General features: G+C 40.5%; 1 protein-coding gene across 11 annotated transcripts in view; it reads left to right on the forward strand.

Annotated features, from left to right (window-relative positions):
- Positions 1 to 25,915, forward strand: part of ESRRB (estrogen related receptor beta) — a 258,747-nt gene that overhangs the window by 225,272 nt on the left and 7,560 nt on the right. For 10 of the 11 annotated variants that reach the window (XM_061611810.1, XM_061611807.1, XM_061611809.1 and 7 more), the window contains 2 exons: positions 18,373 to 18,483; positions 19,922 to 20,083. In XM_061611810.1, coding sequence (XP_061467794.1) covers positions 18,373 to 18,483; positions 19,922 to 20,083 — 273 coding nt within the window. Of the gene's footprint in view, positions 1 to 16,277; positions 16,323 to 18,372; positions 18,484 to 19,921; positions 20,084 to 25,915 lie in introns of those variants that run through there. The other variant, XM_061611816.1, reaches the window with a different exon arrangement.

Raw genomic sequence — 25,915 nt, forward strand, 5'->3', positions numbered from 1 at the left:
AATGCCCTCCTTGAATATGAAAAACAAGTGCATCAGAAATAGGCCTTTGGTGTTTCCTACCAGTGGGTGACCTGCTACCCAGAGCAGATCCCACTAAAGGCTTTCATGCCTGGAAACAGCAGTGGTGTCAGCCCCTGCATACAGGTTGTTGACAATCTAGAGGGAAACAAGACTTAGCTGTCCTGATCTGCCAGCTCACAGTATTTTCCCCTCAACAGAGCTTGGCGGTTGCTGCTCCAGGGGCCAAGGGCATGTGTTCTACAGATTGCCGTCTGTCTCCCAGGGGCAATCTTTCCACCTTTTGCACACCTTGCAGAGTTGAATTGGAGGGGCCTGTGGCAGTTCCTGCTAAAAGCCCTCATTCTCCTTGGAAGAGTGATCTCCCTGGTGATTCATGCATGACTTTTACCCCTGTTCTATTTCATTTGTAACATTGGCCACTTGGCAAATTCCTTTTTATTAGTCCACTCTGTAAATAGCATAGATCCAGGTGGCTTATGAGATCCAGTGATCACAGAATGGCCTTAGCAAGTAGTCCAAGAATCAAGAGAAACTTGAGTCACTGTTTGCTTCCTTCCCCAGTTTCTTGACAGTATGTATGATGCTGTGATATTCTGCTGATGAATATGGTTGAAATGGATTACATAATGCAGGGAGGTATCCAAGAATATGAGGGAAATAGTGCACTATGATATGTTGCATTTCTACAACACAGCACTTCTAAAATAACTGTAGAGACAGACTTGTGTAGATAATGAAATAAATCCAAACCTGTTATGTTCTTGGCAAGCTGTGGATATTACCAGTGAGAGTTTTATTGCTGATGACAGAATTACATGTGATTGCGATGAGATCACATTATCTAAAGGCCCAGAGTTTGCCAAAGTTTTCATTTCATGCAAGACCCTCCTCCTCCCCCCACAATCTTTCATGCTGTCTCCCCCAACCCAGGAGAAAAACAATGATACAAGCCTTCCACATCTTCTTTAGAAGCCTTTTTTCTAGCTGTGATAGGGCTAGATGCAGACCCAAGATGAACTGGGCCAGCTTGGAGAGTATATACAGAGATACACAGAGCTGGGCTGCAGTTCCCACTCCAGTGCAGCAGGGCTGCTCCAGGGACAGGAGTTTGGCGACTTCCTTTCTGTTTTCTTTGCTGCCCTTCTGCTCATGAATTCACAAGAAGATATTTGAGAAATATTACACCAAGAGAGAAGACACTGAAGATCATAGGACCTGGGGGGGGGGTGAGTGTTGGAATGAAGAAGTTCCATTTTCATATCTGAAGGTCAAAGGCTGGTAAAGTGCTAGAAAAGAAGCATGCAGTAATGGGAACAAGAGACACTGCAAAATAAACAAAAGAAAGTATATAGTGGCAACCATGAGCCATCTAAGAAGATTTCAGGAACAAAGCAATTTTATGGTGATGAAGAGGATCCCAGGAGGCCTGATAACATGGACTTTAGTCTGACTCTGCTATATGTGTCAATCCACATATAGGGGGAAAACACCAAAGGGGAGTTCCCCGCTCTGGGTTGTCTCATTAGGATGCCACAAGGGGAAGCATGCTATCCCTTTGAGGTTTGGGTTGAAGCATGGTTATTAGACTCTGAGGTGAGTGTTGGGAGCCCAGGTGTGAATGGTTAGTTAGTGGTTCTAGGTGACATCCAGGTGCATGGAGTGATCATAGAGCTAGGGTGAAAGTAGGGATGGAAAAATAAATTCAGGCCTCCACATTTCTGCAACGATTTGCTAATTTTTTTTCTCCAATATTTTAATGCAAATTTCTCCTGATAAATCATAGAATTATAGAATAGTAGAGTTGGAATAGGCCTATAGGGCCATTGAATCCAACCCATTTTTGTTCATTGTACCCATTTTTGTGCATTGTGCATTTTTGTAGGTTGTTGTGACTAATGTACACATTTTTGCAAGCAATTTCTTGTCATATTATTATTGTTATTATTTATAATGCATTTTGCATGTTATTTTGATTCATTTTTTTTTGCACACTTCCCCTGATATATACATTTTTGTAAACATTGTTTGGTCGGTGAACTACACTGAAAATTTGAATAAGTGTGAATTTTGAAGGATAGCCATGTTTCAGGTCTCAAAGTGTTTTGGAAAGTGTGAATTTATAGATTCGGCTTGAAATGCAAACTGAATAGAAATTCTCACCCATCCCTAAGCGGGAGACTAGCTGCGTGATGAAGAGTTCTGCCCTGAATGAACATCGGGGAGGATCCAATAAATCCTAAACAACTTTGAACCAGGCTATATGAAAGAATGCCTTCTCCCATACAGACCTTCCTGGTCATAAAGCTACAGCCTACAGGTGTCCATCTGGTATCAACTGGGAAGAGAGCCTCTTCTGTGGTGGCACCCACTCTCTGCAATGCGTCTTCCCCTTGAAAGAAGGCATGTGTCAACATTGAAGCAATTCTAGCGCCCTCTGAAAACTTCTGTTTTGTTTACCTTGGTTTTTGCTGGCTACTGATGCCAGCTGTTAATGGGATTTTAAAGGATATTTTTACTGTCTGCCTGATGGTTTATTTTACTGTAATTTAATTATTTGGATTGTGTTTCTATTCTGTTTTATGATAATGTTGTACACTGGCTTGTGATGCTCACATAACAGGCAGCATATACATATTTTAATTACTTACTTACTTAATTAATCATAAGTCAACCACTCCATGCAGCTTGAACGTGCATGATAGAATGAATGGATATGAAGCTGCCTTATACTGTGGCAGACCAATGGACCAATGGTCCATCTTACTCAGTATTTGTTTCCACTGAGGGGCAGTGGCTGTCCAAGGTTTCAGGCATGGTTCTGCTCACGGAGCTTCCTATCAAGCTGCTGCAGCCTTTTCCTTAGTGATTCACATCCCATGGTAGCTGGTGACAACTTTCTTTCATTTACTGCCATTAGACAGCATCTGAGCCCGTTCTGCTTATATTTTACACATCCCCACAGAGCATTTATTGTGTTTCCAGTTCACACTTGTGCACATGTGCTGGGAGGCTGTACCAGGGAAAGCAAAGATATAGAGCTCAAGGTTTCTGACACCTTGTGCATTTACATAGAAATTTATATCGCATTCCCCCCACACCCACAAATGAAGGGGCCCAAAGCAGCTCACAAAGAAACATGTAAAATCAATGAACAACTTTAAAAAACAGTAAATTACAAAAAGGCAGCAGTTGCACATTAAAATGGAAACATTAAAAAAGAGTCAGGATGTAATGTTGAAATAAAATAAAAATATGAAAAAAAAGTCAGGATGATAAAGATTACTGGAAAAGAAAGTCTTCAGGTGGCAATGAGACACTGACAACATGGGAGACAGGCTAACTTCTTAGGGAAGTGTGGCATTTACCTGTCTGATGGTAGCACTTTTGTGCAGAATTTGGGATTATCCAGGTCTTCCCTATGAACAACCAGTCCTCATGACAAGCTTTGTAGCTTGCAGGTCTTAAGTGCACTGAAGGATCACACCCCAAAACTTCCTAAATTATTGCTGTATTTTTTCAATTTTTATACATGTTTTGATCAAAAGTTCTCAAGCTGGTTAACAAGTTTAAATAAAGTAAAATAAACACACTGTATATAGCATAATAAAACACAGCAAGACCTGATTAATGCATTCTCTATAATTCTACCTGATATGAGATAAAATTGGTTGTTTTCATTGCTAGTCCTACTCAGAGTAGACCCATTGAAATTAATAGATATGGCTAACTTAGATCCATTAACTCCAAAGGATCTGCTCTGAGTAGGACTAGCATTGGATACAACCCTGTACAGGGAGTGCAACAAATTAATCAGGCTCTGTTCCTGCAGCCGCTTACACCTACTAGCTCTCTGAGATGCCTTTGCTGTCAGAATGCAAATCATGAGCTATGGTGTCTGACTGTTTGAAATAGTTCCATTTATATATAATAGTCTGCAGAACTAAGGCTGCGGTTTGTGCTGGTTTAGGGTGGATTGGAGGGGCCTGCTGACCTGCAACTATGGAGTGATGCTAGCACAGAGCTCCCTGTTCCACCTCCAAACAGGAAGGTGGGCAGAAGTACCAAAACAGGACTCTGGTGTAGCACAGTGCTTTGCCTGCCTCCTCTACCTTCCAGGCCCTGCTGGCGTGAGCTATGCAGCTGCAGATGTGGCAGTGGCTGTGCTGCTCCTCCCTGCCCGGCTGCTACTGGGGTTTGGTTTGTCCTGCCCATCAAGTTTAAAGTGGTTGTGCTTGCATGCAGATTGTAAGGGAAGAGCTTCTTCAGAAGGCTTTTGAGAAAAACTTGCCATCCAATCCCATCCTAGTCTTTGATCAAAAGTGACCTAAGTGATGGGTGTTTGGATTTTGAATAAAGCCAGTAGAATAGACTTCTGGGAACTTCCAATCAATGCTGCAAATGAAAAGATTCTATAGTATATCAGCATGTGACTGAGCTCTGCACCAATGGTAGCTGAGTTCTGTACCAATGATAACATCACATTTTTATTTGATGTTTTTTGTGTGTGTTGACAAATGTCTTAAGAGAAGACTCATTCTCTTTTTTAACCTTGCAGCTTGTCCTCTGTAATATGAAGGAAATGTTCATGTTATTGTTGCCATTGTCAAGATCTCACCATGAATGCCATGCTTCTGAGGCAGTTGGATGTTCAAAACCATACAACATGAACACCATGCAAGCAAGACCAGGATTAACAATTTAACATAGTTTATTCATTTCTCATGTCTTAGATCTCTTCCTAACCTTTCAGTATGCATCTTACAGATCTCACACCCTAGTAGCTCAGCAAACCCTGAGTTTTTGTGTTAACCAGAATGTGCGAGATTACCCATAAAGCACATACATCTATATTTCATGTAGGGATGGGGGACACATTTGGTTTTATTTGCATTTTCATGAGAAACTACCTAATTTGCACTTTTCAGAACAATATGCAAACCAAAACCATTACCTTTCAAAATTTGCACTTCTACAAATTTGCAACATTCTCCAACCAGTGTGTACAAAAATGCATATATTAGGGGAAAGTTTACATTAAAATGTATACATTTGTGAAAATAACAAATGCAAAAATATTATTAGTGAAAATTGTTTTCAGAAATGTGTAATTAGGAGAAATTTGCACTAAGATGCTGATGAATTTTCATGAGGACCTTTTTAAAAGAAAAAAATGCAAATTGCTGCAGAAATGTGGAGAACTGAATTTAGGATAGGAAAAATGAGAAACTGAAAGAAAACAAAACTGGCAGATCCATATATTCCTAATTTCGTGTGTGTCCTCACAGGTTCTGCATGGACATTGCTTTCTGTTTTTAAAGATTTTTTAAAAGATGTTTTTAAGATTTTTAAAAAATATATTTTTAAGATGTTTTGCTTTTGAGATGTTTTAAGATGTTTTTAGTGCTTTGTTCTTTGTTTGCCACTCTGAGCTCCTTCTGGGATAGAAGTTTAAATACTACTACTACTACTACTACTACTACTACTGTTACTACTACTACTACTACTACTAATACATTAATCACATTATGTGTGTGAGAGAGTTCTTTATAAAATCTCAATTTACTTCATAATATAAAAATATTTACATAATAACAAGATATGGTATGACAGCATAGAACATGTACAACAACAACATGGTAGGATTAATATCCCAAAAGGCAAGATATAAATAATTATGAAAAATGCAAATGGACTGCCTTCAGGTCGATCCTGCCTTATGGTGAACCTACCAGTAGGGTTTTCATGGCAAGCAGTATTCAGAGGGGGTTTACCATTGCCTTCTTTTGAGGCTGAGAGACAGTGACTGGCCCAAGGTCACCCCGTGAGCTTCATGGTTGTGTGGGGATTTGGACCCTGGTCTCCCAGGTCATAGTCCAACACCTTAACCACTACACCACACTGACTCTCTAGTCTGAAGGAGCTGGGAACTGTGGAGACAGAGAGGCTTGCTCGCTTTCTGGACTTGATGAGCTGGTCTTTCTTAAAAAGTCTTACCCAAAAAATCTTTCCGAGGTACCTAAAGAAGAGAAGAGGCCAAAATGATGCAAGGTGTTAAAAGTGCCGTTAAATCTTCCTTGAATTGGCTCTAGTATCTGTACCCTTAAACTCATCATCAGCAATAATCTCTAATTTTTTATAAAATGCCTTAATAATGAACTGTTTAAACTCTAATTCTATCATCTGCATTCCAGAATTTCCTAAACAATGTTCCCGCTAAGATTCAAAGTAAAACATTTTTCTTGATGTCATGTTTGAGTTCCCTTCCTGTGACCCCCGACAGAACTGCATAGAAGCTTTAAAAATATTTCCACTGTGTGTTCATGTTACCATGTTAGCAAGCAATATTAACAATACAAGCATAACCAGGTTCCTTCTCCTTTCAAAATCTTTCTTTACTCTTCCAGAGATGCAGATGAACTGATGTCTAACCATGTTGGTAAAAACTGATTAGAAAACACTGAATTAAGAGAAAAAGGGTTAAAAAGGCCAAGACAAGATGTGAGCTATATCAAGCTTAAAATAAGAGCAAATATATTTTCTTTTTCTCTCTCTTAATATTTTTGCAAGATTAAAGTCAACAATACAGTCATGAAGCAAACATTGCTAGGCAAATTGTTTAGGCAACAAGAATTTACAAAAATTAATTTCAAACTAAGAGAAATAATGTATTAACCACTAGTTCAGAGACTTCTGAGATCCCAGTTAACAATTTTTTCTTTAATATCCATGATACCAATAATCCCATTGTTGCTCTACTAAAATCCCAAACCTACTAATTGGTTTAACTAGCAAATCCCAAGTGTTCATTCCCAAATTTCCACCCTCCAATAGACTTCCCCATAGAATTACAAAGTTGGAAAAGACCGTAGAGTCATCTAGTCCAACTCTGCCCAGTGTAGGATTTATCCTGCAGAATACAGAATACTGCAGAATAATGGAGGGCCATCCAGGAAGGAGACAGTTCATTCCATCCTCCAAGCAATGCCCCCCTCCCATCCAGCCACTCTTTAATTCACTATACTACACCTTTTTTTCACCTTGCAAGGCTTCCCTGATTAACACTTGCATAATTGGCCAAATTTCACTAGATGATGCTTTCCAATTGACTGCATCTCCATGCTAGGAAAAGCTTCAGATGCCATGATGCTGTTAGAGGTAGAGAGAGGACTAGTCAGAAAAAAATATAAGCTCTTTCTCTTACCCTGCAACTGAACAGGAAACCGTACACAGTCAAAATCCACTTCTATTATGCTGACTTCCACAATCCAAACAACTAGCTAAAAAAGTCGATTTGAATAGGTAAAAATTTCCTCTTATTTTTCTTTTAAGTATCATTCCACGGAGCACAACCATTCTAGAACTTGCCCTCCCTCTCAAATGTTTCCCTGTGATTCCCTTCCCCCATTCCTAACTTCCATTCTATGTGTTTTCTAAAAGATATTTGATTTCAGTGAAAGCTCTGCTGACATCCATGCAATATGCTTGCGCTTTCTCTTTGTGCTTCCTGGGAAGGATGAGGACTCCTCAGGGGATTCTGGGTAATTGGGTTAGTGGCCAGCTCATGTCAGGAAATTAAAAGGCGCCCCCGATCAGGTTGCTGCTGCATGAGGTTTAATGGCTTTGTATTTATAGAGTATTCTGCTTCTAGCCCATGCCAGAAATATTACTTTTCTAAACACTTCAAATGAACAATGCAATTGGAGGAAAGTTCTGTCACTAAAAGGCCATTTGTTTTAAAAATAAGCTGTGTTGTAATGATACTAATATGTCTTAAGTAGGGATACTTGAGGAATTCTGTTTTTGTGAATGCTGATGAAAATGGACCTGATCACCTCCCAGTTGATTCTGCGGGAGTCAGAATGTAATCATAAATAGAATGTCACACTTTTCCTAATTTTGCAATAGACTCTTTTTTTTTTTTTTTTTTCAATAATTTTTATTCAGATTTTCATAAAACATACAAGACAAAATCATAAAACATTCAAAGACAAAAAACAAAATCAAAAATAATTAAACAAAAAGAAAAAAAGAAAAGAAGAAAAAAAAAAAACAAAAATAAAAAATAAAGAGTAAAATATTGACTTCCCATTTGTCAAAGATCAAATCAGTTATAAGTCTATAATATATAGCAATCCTGTCTCTTAAGTCATATTATAAAATCACTTTCCTCCAGTAGTTATCTTACTTAATCATCAAATCTCATAAACATTACTTTATTCTTTCCACAAAAAGTCAAAGAGAGGTTTCAATTCTTTAAGAAATATATCTATCAATTTTTTTTTTCCAGATAAGCATATCGATTAATCCATCTCATTACTAATTATGATAATCTTATTGTCATAACCATAGTCAAAATAAACATTTCAATTAATCCATCACATCAGAATCTGTTAGGTTCAGTAATTTCAGTAGCCATTGTTCTATTATCTCTATTAGTTCCATTTTCCATCTTCCATCTTCAGTAATCTTGTTAAGTCCAGTAATTTCAATATCCAATCTTCCATTATCAGTATTCCATAATAATCTTGCTGTCAAAGCCATAGTCATATAATAAGAGTCTGATGGGAATTACCTCTATCCCAAATATTTTCTTGCCATCCATTCTGAATAAGTTGCTGAAATACTGCTGTAAAATCATATCTCTGTTCTTTTTTTCAAAATACACTGGGTCATCTCTTAAAAGTTTTTCCATTGTCACATGGCTGCAGTTAATTCCATAGATTTTCTCTATATTGGGCTCCATCACATCATTCCAGTCCAGAAGATAATCCATGCCATTGATAACTTTATCTCTAGAATCTTCATTAATTTCTTCAGAGATAACATTGAGTTCCAAACAATAGATTTTATTTCTAAAGTCCATAGACTCCAAATCTTGTTCCTGTTCCATGTTTGTTCCAATCTCCGGGATCTCCTCTCTCACAGGGACCCCTATTCCAGTCTCCAGGGTCTCCTCTCTCACAGGGACCCCTATTCCAATCTCCGGGGTCTCCTCTCTCACAGGGACCCCTTCCAGGGTCACCTCTCTCACAGGGACCCTTATATCTTTAATCTCCTGCTTCATTTTACTCAATTCAATTTTCGTTATCTCAATCTCATTCATTATTCTCTGAAACATAGTTATTTCCAGATTCTCAGCCACTTTCTTAATTGCCATTTTAAAAGAAAAATATAGGAAAACCACTTCTTATTTCAGCAACAATTGGGTTAATACTCCAAACTTGGTGACATCACAGTATAAACAGAGCAGACAGCCTTATCTCTCCAATGGTTAAGTAAACAAAATGCAGTTCCCAGGATCGAAGCAATTAATGGCAATCGTCAAGAAACAGATTCGTCAAAATAAAATAGACCAAAAAGAGAGTAGTCTCAAAACAGTATAATATTTTTCAAAATAAAAATCTGGAATAGAAATCCCTCTTCTGTGTGTATCTTTAGAATGCAAATCCAGGACAGCTTTTTGCAACAAAAACAGAGATAAGCTATTAATTAGTGCGTAGCAGAGAGAAGTTACGGCTCCCCAGTGAGATGTCAAAAACCGATCAATCTGGCAAATCTCTTTTAAACAGCAACAATTTAAGTCAAGTAAAAGAAAAATATAGAAAGAAGGGTGCTTGCCTGTTAGTGCGTTCTCTCTTAGAAGATAAGATGAACGTTCGCTTTAACAGATAGAGCTTGCTGTTGAAAATCCGTCCCACCTTCGTCGGCTGGACCTCGTCCCATAAATTAATGAGATCTGGTCGTCCCAACAAAAATAGGCTTTGAGGTTAATCTCTTCGTTTCTCCCTACCCGGGAGAAGTTTAATCAGTCAAAAAAAAAAGAAAAAACTGACTGATATATCTGAATAAGCTTCTTTTGAGGCAGGAGCCCGTCTCAAAAGCAGGCACAGGCTAAGTCACCCTTCCCGGAAGTCCTAATTTTGCAATAGACTCATTGACTCAAAAATGTACCAATATGCATTAAAATTAATTATTTCAGGATAAAATGATTAGAAACGTGTACATAGAGAAAATTTGTATCTAAATATGCATTTTGTGGATTAAAAAACATTCACAGATTAATGTGGGAATGGGATACAATGGACCTTTGAATGAACACATGCAACACTGATATGGACTAGAAATAGACTGCTCCATCTCTAGTTTTAAGATCAAATTTTTATCACAATGAACCCATTGCCAGCATCTCGGGTGCTTAATTTAGGATTTGCTCATCTGTATCCTCTCCCATGTAACAATCTATTTTTAGGGCAGGAGTGGGGACACTTGCCTGGTGGGCCAGATCTTTCTCCCCATCCACCTTGTGGGCCAACTTTGGCATTTCAGCAGGACCACCCACCTGTCAATCATATGCTTTCATAATGATGTCAGATGATTGACAAGTGGGTGGGATGGGGGGATATAGTGACCAAGTAGGACTGAACTAAACCAGCACAAACCGCAGCCTTAGTTCTGCAGACTATTATATATAAGTGGAACTATTTCAAGCAGTCAGACACGGAATGAGGCAGCAGATTGTGAGCAGCAATTTTTCAGTTATGTTTTCTGCCATATATGTGTGTGGGCACACACACATACATATGTGCACAACTGTACATCGTGAAGGAAGACCAAAAGATGAAAATAAGGCCAGATGTTTTACTATAACAAGCATTACTAAATAACAGGACTTGAATTCATATCTACAAGGCTGCCAGACATGTCCTCGCAGCAAAAAGCACCACCTTTGTATCAGAAAGACATGGCTGGGTGATGCAAGGTACAGTAAGTTGTAAACAACAATGCCTCTCTAGCAGGTTGGGAAAAGAAGCATAATGGGGACTCCTTAAACTGATCATGCAGAAAAACTCTTAAACACGTATGTACACACAAAATGGCATATGTTCAGAGTACCCAGTGCCCCAGGGATCAGATACAGAATGATACTGTAAACCGCCCAGAGAGCTTCGGCTATGGGGCGGTATATAAATACAATAAATAAATAAATAAATAGGTCAGGAGACCTACCCTGTCACAGGGACCCAACTGAAAAGGATGCATAGCCTGTAAATTCAATATGACAGCTAATATTGGGCCTAGGCTGCATTTCTCAATGTCTAGGTCTTTGCTTCATGAGCTTTTAAAGGTATTTTTAGTCTCCAGGAAAGAAAAAAAGAAACTAAAGTTGATTGCTTGTGCTACCTCCTCTGCACACTTGGCTATTTTTACTTCCGACAGACTGGGCCTACATCCAGCATTTAGAGAGAGAGAGAAACAAAAGCTGAAATTATTTGACTTCCATTAAGAAAAAAACTTCCAAAGCCTGATGTTATCAAGTCAGTGAGGGGACATCTGATCTCAAACTTGTTGGACAGATGTCTCTTGGCAGGGCCACACTGGAGAAATGCAGAGAGTGCAAACAAATCAGCAGAACAGCTCTCATACTGTGGAGGGCTGGTGCTGGCATAGATCTGTTGGAAGGACTTCAGGGACATGAGTGGCACCAACAGGATAGTTGGAAAATTGACAGCCTTATTCAAGGCATGAAGTAAAGATGGATCTAAGGCAAACACAACTTGTTTTCATTATTGGGATGTGCACAGAAGCTCTTTTTCCAGAAAGGAAAATAAATGGAAATAAAGCTAGAAAGTAAAAACACTACACAACAGGGAAATTCTTACCTCTTTTTTTCCCCAGTAGGGTCAGCAAGCAGAGTAGGAACTTGCATACCTTTATGTCTCAATCACCTATTTTCAAAAGTCATTATTCTGAGTAAAGATATATTAGAAAAAATTATCCTACAATAATGTTATCAATAATACAAAACATAGATCAAAAGCCGTAGGGTGTGAGTGGGCAGGCTGTGCACTGCATGGCACCTTAGTGTTCATGCCCACACATACTCCATATGTGCCAGGAGCAGATCGTGTGGAGGACAATGCCACAGCACCACCCTCCTGATGGCAGCATTGCTGCCACTTACTAGGGTGGGGCAGGGCAGGGAGGTTGGGGCTGTGTGGAAGAACTGGCATGCACCTGCATAGCCCCTGCCTTGCTGCCATCGTGTCCCAGTAACCAGCAGCAACACTGCTGTTTGGAGAGTGGTGGTATGCGATGCTTTGATTTGGATTCCTGCATTGAGCAGGGGGTTGGACTCGACGGCCTTGTAGGCCCCTTCCAACTCTACTATTCTATGATTCTATGTGATAGCCTCTCTGTGCCAGCCGCTCCTAAAGTGTGCTGGAGACAGGATGTATCTACCATCCACTAGGAATGTGCCAGAATTCCACCCAATTCAAATTTGGTACCAAATTTTCCATTAATTTACTTATTTGCTATCACTGATTAAATTTTTATGTAGTGATTTTCCCCAGTTATGTAGTGATTTTAAAAAAAATCCATGGTTTAAATATTGATATTAATATCAATATTTTATTGATATTTCCTTTCAAATTATCAATATTAATATCAATATTTTTTCAGAGGGCAAAAACCAGATCGGTAAAAGCTGTGGCTTGCAGACAAAGAACAAACCCGAATCAATACCAGCCTGGTAGGTCAACGGAATGCTTTCAAACTGGCACCGGCCAATGGATACAATTCCTGCCACCCACTCACTCATAGATTTAACTTCTAGTGTTCTTGAGGAGGGATCTGTACTCTGAAGAATGACAGCACTAGGAACAATATTTTAAAAAGGCACATCCAAAATGTTAAAATATAGGAACACTAATTTATCAGGGACAAAGGCCAGGGAAAAAAGGGGTTGTCCTTGGCAAACAGGGGCAGCTAACATGTGACCAGCACATAAATAGAATCCCCTTCAAGAGGAAATATCCCAAAACAGGCATTTTTTAATTCTCTTATAACTGTGGTCTTCATCTAATGCTCAGAGCAGCTCACAGATAGTTCACAGGCAATCTCTCATTCAGGCATCTTGTAAGGTAAGATCTCCTAGGCTTCAGCCTAGAGGGTCTGCCAGAGACCATTATCTACAATCTCAGGTATGCCCAGCCCAGTACCCTCATCACTTGCGTTTACATCATTTCATTTCGGTTTCATTCCCTCACAATCCCAGTACTGGTGTTCCACCATTCACCAAATCTTCCATAAATAATACTGCCTCCTCTGAAATCAGAGGTTGGGTTTTTTCGTCTCTTTCACCCCCCCACCCCCAATACTTGGATGGCCAGCTCCAGAAGGTGGTTCTTGCTCTAGATGGGGTCACACTGCCTCTGAAGGAGCGGGGGTTCATAGTTTGGGGGGTCTCCTCAATCCACTGCTGAGGTAGCTTCAGTGGCACAGAGTGCTGGTGACCCAGCTGCCATCCTCATCTGGACAGGGATAACCTAGCTACAGTAATCTATGCTCTGGTAACCTCAAGGTTGGATTATTGCAATGTGCTTTACTTAGGGCTGCCTTTGAAAATGGTTCAGGAGCTTCAATTAGTGCAGAATGCTGCTGCATGATTGTTGATGAGGTCAAGGCGAATACAGCATATAACACCTACCCTATTCCAATTGCATTGGCTGCCTATATGCTTCCGAGCCCAATTCAAAGTGCTGGTTTTAACCTGTAAAGCCCTTTACAGCTCAGGACCCCAATATCTTTTGGAATGCCTCTCATGATATGAACCTACCCAGACCCTTCCTCTGAGGCCCTTCTCCAGGACCACCCCCCTTTGAGGGAAGCTCGGAGGGTAATAACAAGGGAGAGGGCCTTTTCAGTTGTGGCTCCCCATTTGTGGAATATGCTCTCCAGTGAGGATCACCCTCATTGATATCTTTTTGGCACCAGGTAAAGGTGTATCTTTTCTCCCAGGCATTTGATAGATTGAGATGATGTTTTGTTTCTGATATGCTGCCAAACCTTCCTGTGGCTACGTGGGGGTGACATTGCTGTTGTTTTGTCGTTGTTTATAGTTATGTTTTTATAGTGTGTTTTATTTGTTTTATTTTAACATTGTGTAAGTCGTTTGGGGACCTTCGGGTATCAAGTGACTAATACATTTAATTCAGCAGCAGCAGCAGCAGCCATGCTGCAGTTGCAAGTGACCTAACTGTGCTGTTATGTGTGTATTTTGCCTAGTTGTCTCTGTCTATCTTCTATAGGGCATTTTCATTTATTGCTGTCACTGTGCTGCTGTCAAACCTCAGACTCAAGTAGGCAGCATGAATTGCAGAATAATTGCTGCAACTTAAATTTGTGATTGAGATCTTCATGTATCTTGTAAACTTTAGCATATCTATCATACTTCTATTTCTGCTTCTGTTCAAGACTCACAACTGATTTTTATTTTTGTCATCACACCCCCACCATTTCCTCTCTATCAATGCAACTCTCACCAACTGGGCTTTCTTTATCTACCTTACCCGTACAGATTCTCCTGCATTTTCCTAGAAGCTCATGTTTCTTCACATATTGAATGTATTTGTCTTGTCGCTTTGGGCAAAGGAGTTCTATTGTATCTCATTCATGCAGATAGGGCCCTGGGGCTTGGCAAAGTTAGGCCATTTGCACAGAGTAATTTTTGCAGCTTTCAGGTGAACTCATTCAATGTACTTAAGACCGTCAAGAACCCATGCATGGTCTATCCTATTGACCATCCTGTTTCCTTTGCCTCCCATTCATAAATTCAAACTGGTGGTAAAAAGGTTGCACCAGGTGAGCTGAGATCACATAGTAAAGAAGAAGAAGAAGCCTTTAAAATGAGGGCTGCAAATAGATACAACATACACACACAACACAGACATAGGGAATTGGGGGAGGCGTTTTGCACCCCTTGAAAGCTAATGTTCTCCATCAAAAACATTCAGGTACAAACATCTGGCACCCCTTTTGTCCATCTTTGATGCTATGCTAACCCTAATGCCCTCTGGTCACAAATCCAACAGGTCCTTTTAATCGTTTGGGTGTAGGTTTAGGCCGCCACTCCAGATCTCAGAGTGTTATATGACCTACTTCCTGTCAGGCTTTGACCTGACTCTGAGACAGGCCAGAGCTGGGGATCAAGTTCTGGTGCAGGCAAACCAAGGTCCAAGAAGCCAGGGCAGAAGATGTGGTTGAGCTGCTGGGCAGGTTCCAAGCACAATGAGGATCAAAAGGTCAGAGGGTGTAACCACAGGCTTTTGTTGTTACTGTATATCTGGCTTTCAGCTTAGTGATTCAGGCTGTATAACCCACCATTCCATACCTCACACAGGATCATTGCCTTATGTTGCACCAAAATCTATGAACCATAGAGCCATGCCTATGCCCACCTCAGACACTGTGTTCCCTACCCAGCCTGCCCCCATTAATATAGCTGAGCTGCTCTGCAACATCCCCTGTGAAATAGCGTCCAAAGGGATCCTTAACATGGCAGCCATATTTGGAAAACCAGAGTCTACCTGGAGGGAGGTCCCTTCTTTTGGAAAGGGATGCACTTCCAACTCTTTTTGAATCCCATCCCACACCCTCTGCTTGCATCACAACCACCGCCAATCTTCCACTCGTCCTCCCATATCATCTCATCTCCTTCTTTTCCAGCATTTCCGGTCACCACTGCTTTCATAATCTGTGAGAAGCTTCTCATCACAGCTGCCTAGGAAAATGTGCTTGGTCCCACTGCTTCTGATTCAGAAGCTGTTTATCATTGTTGTTTGGGAAAAGCTGTTCGCCACCACTGATGCAAGAAAGAATGAGGAACTGTTAGTCATTCTCCCTTTATATTTAACCTTCCTGCCCTCTGTCTCTCTCCTACTCCTAGTGATGTTGGCAAGGGCTGAGCCGCTTGAGTGTTATGGCCCAGCAAGTGGAACTTACCCCGCCTCCCCTGGCCGTTTAGCATTACCTCATCCATTCCCAAATTAGGTTGGTTGGCACCATTTCCCAAAGCTTATATGGCACTTGTTTATCTCATTCCTTTCTCATTAACAAAACAAGTTTATATTTTTCATTATTCTAATAACACTTGATGAAATAGTACAGGTTCCAGCTGCATGTTACTGCCTAGCTGCTGGATTGCATTTGTTTCTGTTCACACTGAAATTGTGAGGTCTTTGGAGCAGAGATCATGCACTGATATATCTTTTGCGCTGTTGGTTCAGTATATAAATAATAGTGAATCATGAGATGTGCTGCTATACCACCTAGAGATTCCTGGACCGCCTGTTCCATCGCATAGGTTAGTCTGCACGCACTGTCTCTTTAACACTGTCTATGGTGATGTCTGCTGGGATGAAACAACAACTGTGACCTTATTTAAGTGCTTGCCTGAAGGGAGTGTCAAACAGTATGGAGGGACAGGAGCAGAACAGAGCCTTCCCTTTGAAATTAACAAGGTAAAGTCCTTGGATGAATAGACCTATCCACTCAGCAAGGAAAGGGGGGGATGGAGGGTAAATCTCCTTGCATCTCTTGCTCTTGCTTATCTCTTTTAATGCACTTAAGCCCTTTTGTGTTTCTCTAATCTGATTGAGGGTGTCTAATGCCTCTGCAACCTGTGCAGCCACCTTCGCAGCCAAGCACTGAGGACAACATGCTTATATGTGTGCAAGTCTCCTTGGTAAAAAATAGTGTAGACCTCCCTCTTTATTTTTTTATTTTATTTCCCTTTTGCTGTATCAACTACACTGTTGGGACTTGTAGCAGGAATTACTGTGATTTGCTAACCAGCGTATGCTATGAGAAGGGTGCGACATGTTGATGAAAATGATCACTACACTTGACTCTAGACCTGTGCAGACATTCCCACCTCACACATATAGTGAAGATGCCGGGGGGGGGGGGCAGAACCATGGAGAACCATGGCTACTGGCCATGCTTCGAGTGGCTCCAAGTCAGTGGGCAATGGAATCCGCTCCAGGTTTTAGTCTGAACTTTCCTAGAGCTGTCGAAGGTGTGGAGTAAAAATGCACATACATATAACATGCATATATTAGTTAAAATAGCATTCAAAATTCAATAAATTTTAATAAGTTTTCAATAATATGTTTTAACCCTTTTAAAAAAGATGTTTTTAAAGCTTTTTAAAAAAATGTTTTTAATGTTGTTTTGTTTTAATGTATTTTAAGGTCTGTTTTTATGATGTTTTAAAGTGTTTTTAGAGTTTATGTTTGCTGCCCTGCACTCCTGCTGGGAGGAAGGGCGGGATATAAATAAAATAATAAATAAGTAGATAAATAAAATTACTGGAAATTGCTTTGCAAAAAGGCAAAATTGCAAAAATGTGTATATTAGGAGAAATTCACACTAAAATGCTGATAAATTTTCAAGAGGATTTTAAAAAAAAAGAAATCACAAACTGATCTGGAAATGTGGAGAACTGAAAGATTAGAAAAATAAGAAACTGAGAGAACCTGAAATTGACAGATTTGACCATCCCTATTGATAGCTGGACCAGCTTTGGATTTAGTGCATCTTCTCCTGGCCCAGTTCTGCACTCTCCCTGCCCCAAAAGCACCCTGTTTTAAGGGGCATACATGGGGGGTTCCTATCCATACCCCTCCTAGTGTGACAGATTGGGAGATTGTTCTGTCAGTTAATTTTATTGGTTTTTGTCTTTATTGTCAATATAATCCTAAACATTGCTGCAGGGGTGAGACTGTGCTGGGACCATCAAGGGGCAAGCTTTTCCACCTACCTTGCCCCACCCCTCTGCCTGGCCCTTATCAGGAGGAGCTGTAGACTGAGATGTATTGCTGCTTTGCCCCCTGCTCTTAGTTTTTTCTGGGGACTGTCCTTTAGTGTGGTGTAGTGGTTAAGGTGTTGGACTATGACCTGGGAGACCAGGGTTCGAATCCCCACACAGCCATGAAGCTCACTGGGTGACCTTGGGCCAGTCACTGCCTCTCAGCCTCAGAGGAAGGCAATGATGAAATCACCTCTGAATACCGCTTACCATGAAAACCCTATTCCTAGGGTCGCCATAAGTCAAAATTGACTTGGAGGCAGTACATTTACATTTGTCCTTTACCATGATGATGACTGCTTTTTGTTTTTAGCTGTTGATGCTTTTTAGAAATGTTATGATTTTGTTGGTTTGAATTCTTGTAGTTTGTGTTGTTTTGATTTGTATTTATGTTTTTCTGTTTGTTTGTGTGTGAGCCGCCTTGGAGGCCTTTTTGGCTGAAAGGCGGCCTAGAAATAAATGCTAACATAGCATAACATGTCTACAAGTAAATCCCATTGAGCTCAATGGAGCTGACTTTCTAGTAAGGGTCTTTAAAATTACAGCCCAATTGTGCATAAATGTGTATATGAATAAACCTGTTACATATGAATAAATGTGCCTTTGAATATATCTGTTAAAGAAAAGGCTCTCTGGTTCTCCCTTCCCCAACAAAGCCCTGCTACAAGATCCTTAGGATTTTCTTCCTCTTTTGCCTGCAGGAGTGCGCCTGGATCGAGTTCGTGGAGGCCGGCAAAAGTACAAAAGAAGGCTGGATTCCGAGAGCAGCGCTTACTTGAGCTTACAGATTCCTCCTCCAGCCAAAAAGCCACGTAGGTGCCAGCATTTTACTCTTTTGCCTGGGGCAAATGCTCACTTTCCTGGGACTGTGCTGGAAACAAGTTTTCAGCTGTCTTAATTAAATCGCAGTTATACAGTATGGGTTAGGGTCATCAGAGGCTATATCCTTCAACTCTTATCTTCATAACTACACTTTTCTGAAAGAGAGGGGAATGTTTCATATAAATAGCTTAAGGGAGCTCCTGGCCTCTCGCAGTCTATAAGCAATCTGCTTGCACATGGAGATGGTGGTCTACCATGATCTCGCTGAGTTGGTTTGCCAGTTTTGCATAATCCTGCTGGTTGTCTGTCATCTGATTAAGTTTTAGGCCTCTTTTTCTCTTGCTCACTTTGTGAGAGGCTGCTCAAAGTACTTTAGGAAACTGAGACAATATGCTGCAACCAGAATCTATTAGTGGGCCATTTTACACATTATACAGAGGTAATCCTCAGCTGGCCACTGAGTTTACACTCAACAGGGACTTGCAGCCAGTCAGGCTCTGTGGTGCCTGTACCTGTATGATACATGAGCTTGTTGCTTTAATACACTTTGAAACACCTACAAAAATGCAATGGCTCTTAGTTTTCTGGAAGGCCTTGCTTCATTGCGTGTGGATCTAATACTAATGTCTGCCTAGCTACTTGCACTCTGGTTTAGAGTGGAGAAATTAATATCGCTGGAAAAGAAGCCAAGCCATGCAGATTGCAAAGTCTGTGCTGATCCTGCAGTGTCAGCAGTCAGTTACATATAGGGGTAGAGAGTGATCAGAACAGGCTGAGGTACCCTCCATGTGTGGGCTACTGGACTCAAATGCTGCAAGAGCCACTTGTTTGTTGCAGAAATAAGAAATGGATCGTGGGTCATTTGCATTTCCATAGGGGGTCCATTTAAGCCATTTTTCCTGCACCCCATGTCAGAAGTGTTCCCATTTGTTTTATCCAGAAAATGTCCAGATGTGAGCTTCCTATCAATATTAATTAGCCTGAACACATGTTAAAACAATTATCAGTTAAAATATGCAGAGATTTCAGATAGGGAAGTTACATCTTTGCAAAGGATACTTAGGTACATCAGTAATTAACAGATGTAAATATCTGAGATAGGATCAGGGACATATTGTAGCTCAGTGGTAGAGTATATGCCGTGCATGCAAAAGGTTGCAGGTTCAATTCCTGGGGTCTTCAGTTAAAAAAGGATCAGTAACATGCGATGGGAAAGACCTCTGCCTGAGACTCTGGAGACCTGTTGAGAACTCAGAATAAACAAAACTCAGGTAGATGAACAAAGTCTGATATGGTATGAGGCAGCTTCCTTATATTCCTAGAATTCCCAAGCAAAAACACTCTAACCATTATTTCAAAAGTGAAGTTTCAAGTAACTTGCATGGATTCATCACTAGTGTATACTAATTTCTGCTTTGGAATTTGCAGTGACTAAGATTGTCTCCCACTTGCTGGTGGCAGAGCCAGAGAAGATTTATGCTATGCCTGATCCTACAATGCCAGAAAGTGACATTAAAGCACTGACCACACTCTGTGATTTGGCAGACAGAGAACTGGTTGTGATCATTGGTTGGGCAAAGCACATCCCAGGTAAGAAGGGGAATCTAAGATGAAAACTACTGTAGTTACTTACTGTCATGCGCACTGGTTTTTATTTTCAGTAGGGAAGCTGATACTGCCTGATGAGGAGCTCTGAATTTGTGTTTTTTTTAAAAAATCCCAGATTTTGCAACTTAATTCCCACAAATTTCAACTGGAATAAAAAATGGAATGGGGATCTTTAACCAGTGAGCAGCCTAGGAGGGATCCACTTCTCTTGTTGCATGTTGTGAGAAGACAGAAAAAGTTGATGGGCAAGTGTGCACTCTTGCTACAACTTTCTGTTGGTGCTCTGGATGTGTTTAAAGAGAGCTTGTGCATTTTCCCCACAGAAGGATATGTGATTTCCCGCTTTCATATGTTACAAGAAGGAACATTGACCACATATATCTGCTTTTTGCGGCTCCTTTTATTGTGTGAAGCAGCCTCAAGGAGAACCTGAGTTCAATAGACAGCAGAGGTTACAAGAGGGCTTCTGCTAGTTTACGGCAGACTCCTTGCTTTCACCCTGAATTCCAATGCAGTTATTGATTTATTTGTGTAAATTAGTGTATCCTTAGATGCTTGTGATTATCTTAGAGCTTCAGGTTTGACCTGAAAAATTCAAGCAGATAGGTACTTGGAGAAGCAGGTCAGTCTTTTGGATACTATTTCTCAGCAAATCTTAATCCCAGCGGTGCTCTTCTTGAAGTAGGCCTGGTATATCGGGGATTACCCTATTCACTAGCTGCACAATCTACCAGGTCCTGATTCAGCACAAACAGTGTAATGCTGCTGATTAAGGGAACCCAGCCTGGATTGCTCCACTAACCCAGCTGCTGGAAAGAATTAACCAGAAGAATAATAGCTAACTGCAGCAGACGATGACTTATTAATACTCAGGCCTCCGTCTCCATACTGATGAGATCCAGTCTGCAAGACCACTTCACTTCAGACACTTTTTGCCCAGTTGGAGCTCTTGTTGTGGAGGTATCACATTTTCCAGGCAGATCAGAAAGTGTGATATATCTGTCTGCCTAGAAAGACGCAAAACATTTTCTCCTGATAATACGTTGTTACTTTTGTGATTACAGTGCAGACTGTGGTTGCATTTCACTGAAGAGCACTTGATCACATTCTGTCTCATTACTTGTTAAAGTGTGCCATTTTGTGAAATACTTTCCCACTGTTGGAAAATTCTGCAATTTGCTTGGGTGTTCAAGTGCTTGACTTCCGCCTTGTGCTAGCATCTTTAGAGGATACACATAACTCTATATTTCTTTCTGAATGCTGTGCTAAGAGTCCCATATGTACAATCCGTTTATTACACATCTATTATAATGGTGTAGGCAGAGTAACAAAAGTGGTTTCTTTTGAGTTTGGTGCATAGAAGTGTGAGAATTGTGGAATGGGTAAAATTAAATTGGAGGCAGCTTGGGTGGTAGGGAGGTGAGTCTAATGTATTTCCTTTGCAATTAGGTGCATAGGCAGATTCAGTCCAGATCTTTTGACATGCATCTACTCAACAATAGTCTCATCAGTGCATAATGAATCTCTTTCTTTATATCTCTTTCCACCACTGCCTTTTCTAGGATTACCTAAGCCATACAGTTCATTATCATAATAAAACATAACAATCTGGACATTGACATGGGATCTAGACAACCTATTTATTGAGCATGCATCCTGTTTTGTTTGTGCAAAGTTTGTGGGCAGGTGATACAACATTCACAGTTTATTGAGCATACATTCTAGTTTATTTGCAGAGACGTTATGTATCACATCAAGCAATTGTTATCCTATACTTTCCACTGTTTCCAGTGCATTTTCCTGTCACTTTCCTTAGCACAAAAAGTCTGATTTTTTTTCTTTTTTGGAAGCAAATTTGTTGCACAAAAGTGCCAAATCCATTTTAATTGTGCAACCTGCATTTGCCGATATCCAATTGAATCCCACCCACCAAATAGTGACAGATTGGAAGGAGCCTTGGTTCTTTTAATGCAGAAATTTGGACCACCTGTTGATATAAAAATATATAAAAAGCAAGCAAAAAAAGTGATGGAAAGGGAAGACCTGAGCTAAGGGTAACAATATATTTAGGTCCTAATATCCTGAATATTAGAGAGATACGTTGATTTGGTACAGTAAAATCACTGAAACCAGTGTGTATGTGTGGGCATCTGTGCATGTGCATACACATACATGTGTATAAAAGTTTCAACTAGTTCCTTATTCTACTGCATGAATAAATGAATTTCTTTATTTGGTCAAGGGCCAGCACCTATAAAATCAGAGCTTGGAAAAGTTACTTTTTTGAACTACAACTCCCATCAGCCCAATCCAGTTGCCATACTGGCTGGGCTGATGGAAGTTGTAGTTCAAAAAAGTAGCTTTTCCGAGCTCTGTATAAAATACCATTGTAGTACAAATTTCTTCTCAGTTGTGTCAGCAAATGAAACCAGTTCTTAAAGCTGCTCTTCCCCAATTGGGTGTAGGGGAAAAATTATCATAGTGTTCAGCAAATATTACCTCCCTGGCAAGGCTGTAGTCCTTTCCCTCCAGATAGGACTCCCCTTTCTTCATGCTTTGCCCCCGCATTAATCACTTGTGCATTGCTTCCCCTTTCACCGCACATCTCTGCAGGAAGAGGAGACGTCTGTTGAGGGGTGATGACAGGGGCTCTTTCAGGGTGACTGTTTTGTTGCTGTTCTTGCTGGGAAGACGAAAGCCCAGCGCAGGATGAAATATGGCTAGTGGAGTGACAGCAGCTGTGTCTAGAGTGGCCTCAGATCCTATAATTACATCTCTCTTTATTACAGCTGCTAATGGCCCTCCAGGTTGACAGAGATGATAATAAATTAACAGATTATGAACTCCACTTGCCACAAATGGTGTTCTCTCTCAAAAGAAATTTCTGGTAGTTCCTGCTGCCAAATGTCTGAAAAGGAACAGGTTTCTACATCTATGGGTATAACTACTACAGGTTTTAGAAGGAATGTGTGAGGTTCAGCTGGGATGCTGCCAAGAGAAACTGATATGTGCTTCTGTGTGAGAGGAAATGAATTAATGTGCTTTATTAGGAGCAATATGGAGCATGCAACAATTTTCTCATAGGGCTGAGGAACCTGTGGCCCTCAGGTGACATGGTCAGTGGTGAAGACTGAATGATGGGAATTGTAGTCCAACAACATCAGGAGGATCACTCTCTCACAGGAGAGATTCTGCAGTGCTGGAATGTGAACCTGAGTGGTCTGGAAGTTAGTTACTTTTAATAATTTTTTGGATTTGTTCTCTGAGATACAGCAAATCACAGCAGTTGGGTCTTGTGCATACCACTTAAGGATGGAAAGATCTGTCCGTTTCAGTACTCTCTTTTGTCATTTTTTCCAATCTTAAATTCAGTTCTCCACGTTTCTGCAGCATTTGCGATTTTTTATTTTAAAAATCCTCATGAAAATTCTCCAGCATTTTAGTGCGAATTTAGCAGTTTTGACTAATGTCATATAATGCATTTTTGCATATTATTTTCACTCACATATTCTTATGCACACTTTCTCCTAATATATGCACTGTTGTAAATATTTGGGGGGGTGGAATCGGACTGCATTGCAAAATTTTGAATTAATGCACATTTTGAAGGATGAATCAGTTCCAGTTCTCATATTGTTTCAGAAAGTGTGAATTTGATAGATTCGGCTTAAAATGTGAATTGAATCTAAATTCTCGCCCATCGCTAGTGCCACCCCAGGGAAAGGCAGTTTCAGAGCTGTTAAGAAGGCATTGAGAACCTCTCTCTACAGAACTGCCTTGCTAGATCTGACCAAAAGTCATTCTAGTCCAGCACTCTCAAAAACAGGGCATGATGGAGTTACTAGCCATTTCCTGCTGTTCGACCCTGGCTTCTGGGTAATTAGCAGTATAGGGAGGTATATTTTAGATAAGAACCATTGATAGCTCTGTATTTTCTGATGTTTAATCTTTTAAAGAAAGCCACATAAGCTAGTGGCCAGCAGCAGCAGCAGTTTATGCATACAAAAATAAAATAAAATAAATTGACCTGAAGCTTATTATTTTCACTGCTTGACCAAGGACTTTTGTCATATGTTTCTTAACAAAATAGATCAGCCAAATAAGCCTCTTTTTATAGGAAGAATGTTGTAACCTCCTGATCCTCTTAGATATCCTTTTCTATACCTTCTCCAGCTCCATGATGTCTTTTTGAAAAGGAACAAGCAAACTGCATACAGTATTGTAAATGTGGTTGCACCACAGATTTTTTATAATAGTATTATATAATATCAATCCTTTTATTTTCAGTTCCTTTAATACTTATTCGTCCTAACATTGAATTTTCCTTTTTCAGTGCCAAAGCACTAAGTTCATCAGAGAGGTTTCTACTACTACTACTACTACTACTACTACTGCTACAATTACTATTACTACTACTACTATTATTTATTGCCTGTTCTTTACCAATAGGTGAATACAGTGGGTACTACTAAACCAAAATCTTTTTCCTGAGTGGTTACAGCTACTTCACATTCTTTTGGCATTCTTACAGCGCTGTGGATTTAACCATCCTGAATAATTGATGTCAACCACAGACTGGGGTTTATTTCACCTATTGCCCATTATTCCAGATAATTTCTTCCTACCTTAAATAGCACTGATCTCAGTTAGTTCACTGAGCCAAAATTGAACCTCCATGAATTCATTGCCCTCCTTGGTGATACCGAGGGAGGGGGCTATGGACAGGGATGAATGGTAGCCAAAACTATCACCATAGCACAGCCTTAGAAGAGATTAAATGTGTCCTCACATTGCCTAGGCCAGTCCTCCCCAACCTGATGCCCTTCAGATGTTTTGGACTACAACTCCCATGAGCAACAGCCAGCATGTTCTTCATTATAGTGAATGGGAGCTCTGTCATTTACTAGGGCATTGTCCAGTGTAAATGAATTGACCCTAAGAAGCCAATGTGGTACATAGTTATAGGTCTCCAGTAGAACTTGTGAGCATAATTTTCTTGTTACATAAATGTGAAATAGCAACAGAAGAGCACAATCACCTTGCTAAAAGGGCATGTCTATTGTTATTCACATACATTCAGGGCAAAGCACTGCAGCCTAGTTGTCAAGTCTAGCTACTTTCTATCTGTAGCCTTACCAACAAGGGTTGGATTTGTAGCTCATCTCCCTGGTGTCCCAGACTCCTCTTCAGCTGTCCCCTTATTTTTTTTCCTGGTACTCCTCCCCAGTGCTTTATCGATCCCTCCCTCCTACCCATCAGACCTCACACGCACACACACAACACGTGACAGCTGATTGGTATCTGTTAATTAATGTGGCCTGCGGCCTCCTTTCTATTCAGTGGCCTGATAAGGGAAATTGGATGTCCAAGGATTGCTGTGCCATTATCACCCCTTACCTCCTCTGGCAACACAAACACAAAACACGGTGTAGTGATAAATAAATACCACTAACCCACCCTTCTGCCCTCTCTTCCTTGGGCTGAGATAGCTAAGATAGAAAAATGGAACTCCCAACCAGTCAATACAGCAATCATGAGCTCTTTTGTTAATTGCCAAGTTGATAACAAGAGAAATCAAATGATCCTTGCAGTGACTGGCTCCCTTGGCCCAGGCGCATGAGTACATGAGCAGAGGACTCTGGGAATAAAGGCATCCTGCTGAGCGTAAATCACAGCTAGAGGGACTGGAGCATCTGTGAGTCAAAGGTTAATGAGCTTAGAAGGAACTGTAGGGCAGCAGTGAAGCGGTTGCACAAAAAGAAGAAAAAGAGAGGAGAACGATCACTTATGAAACATAGCAAGACATTTTAGGTC

This window comes from Rhineura floridana, chromosome 2 (genome assembly GCF_030035675.1).
Source record: "Rhineura floridana isolate rRhiFlo1 chromosome 2, rRhiFlo1.hap2, whole genome shotgun sequence".
NCBI lineage: Eukaryota > Metazoa > Chordata > Lepidosauria > Squamata > Rhineuridae > Rhineura > Rhineura floridana.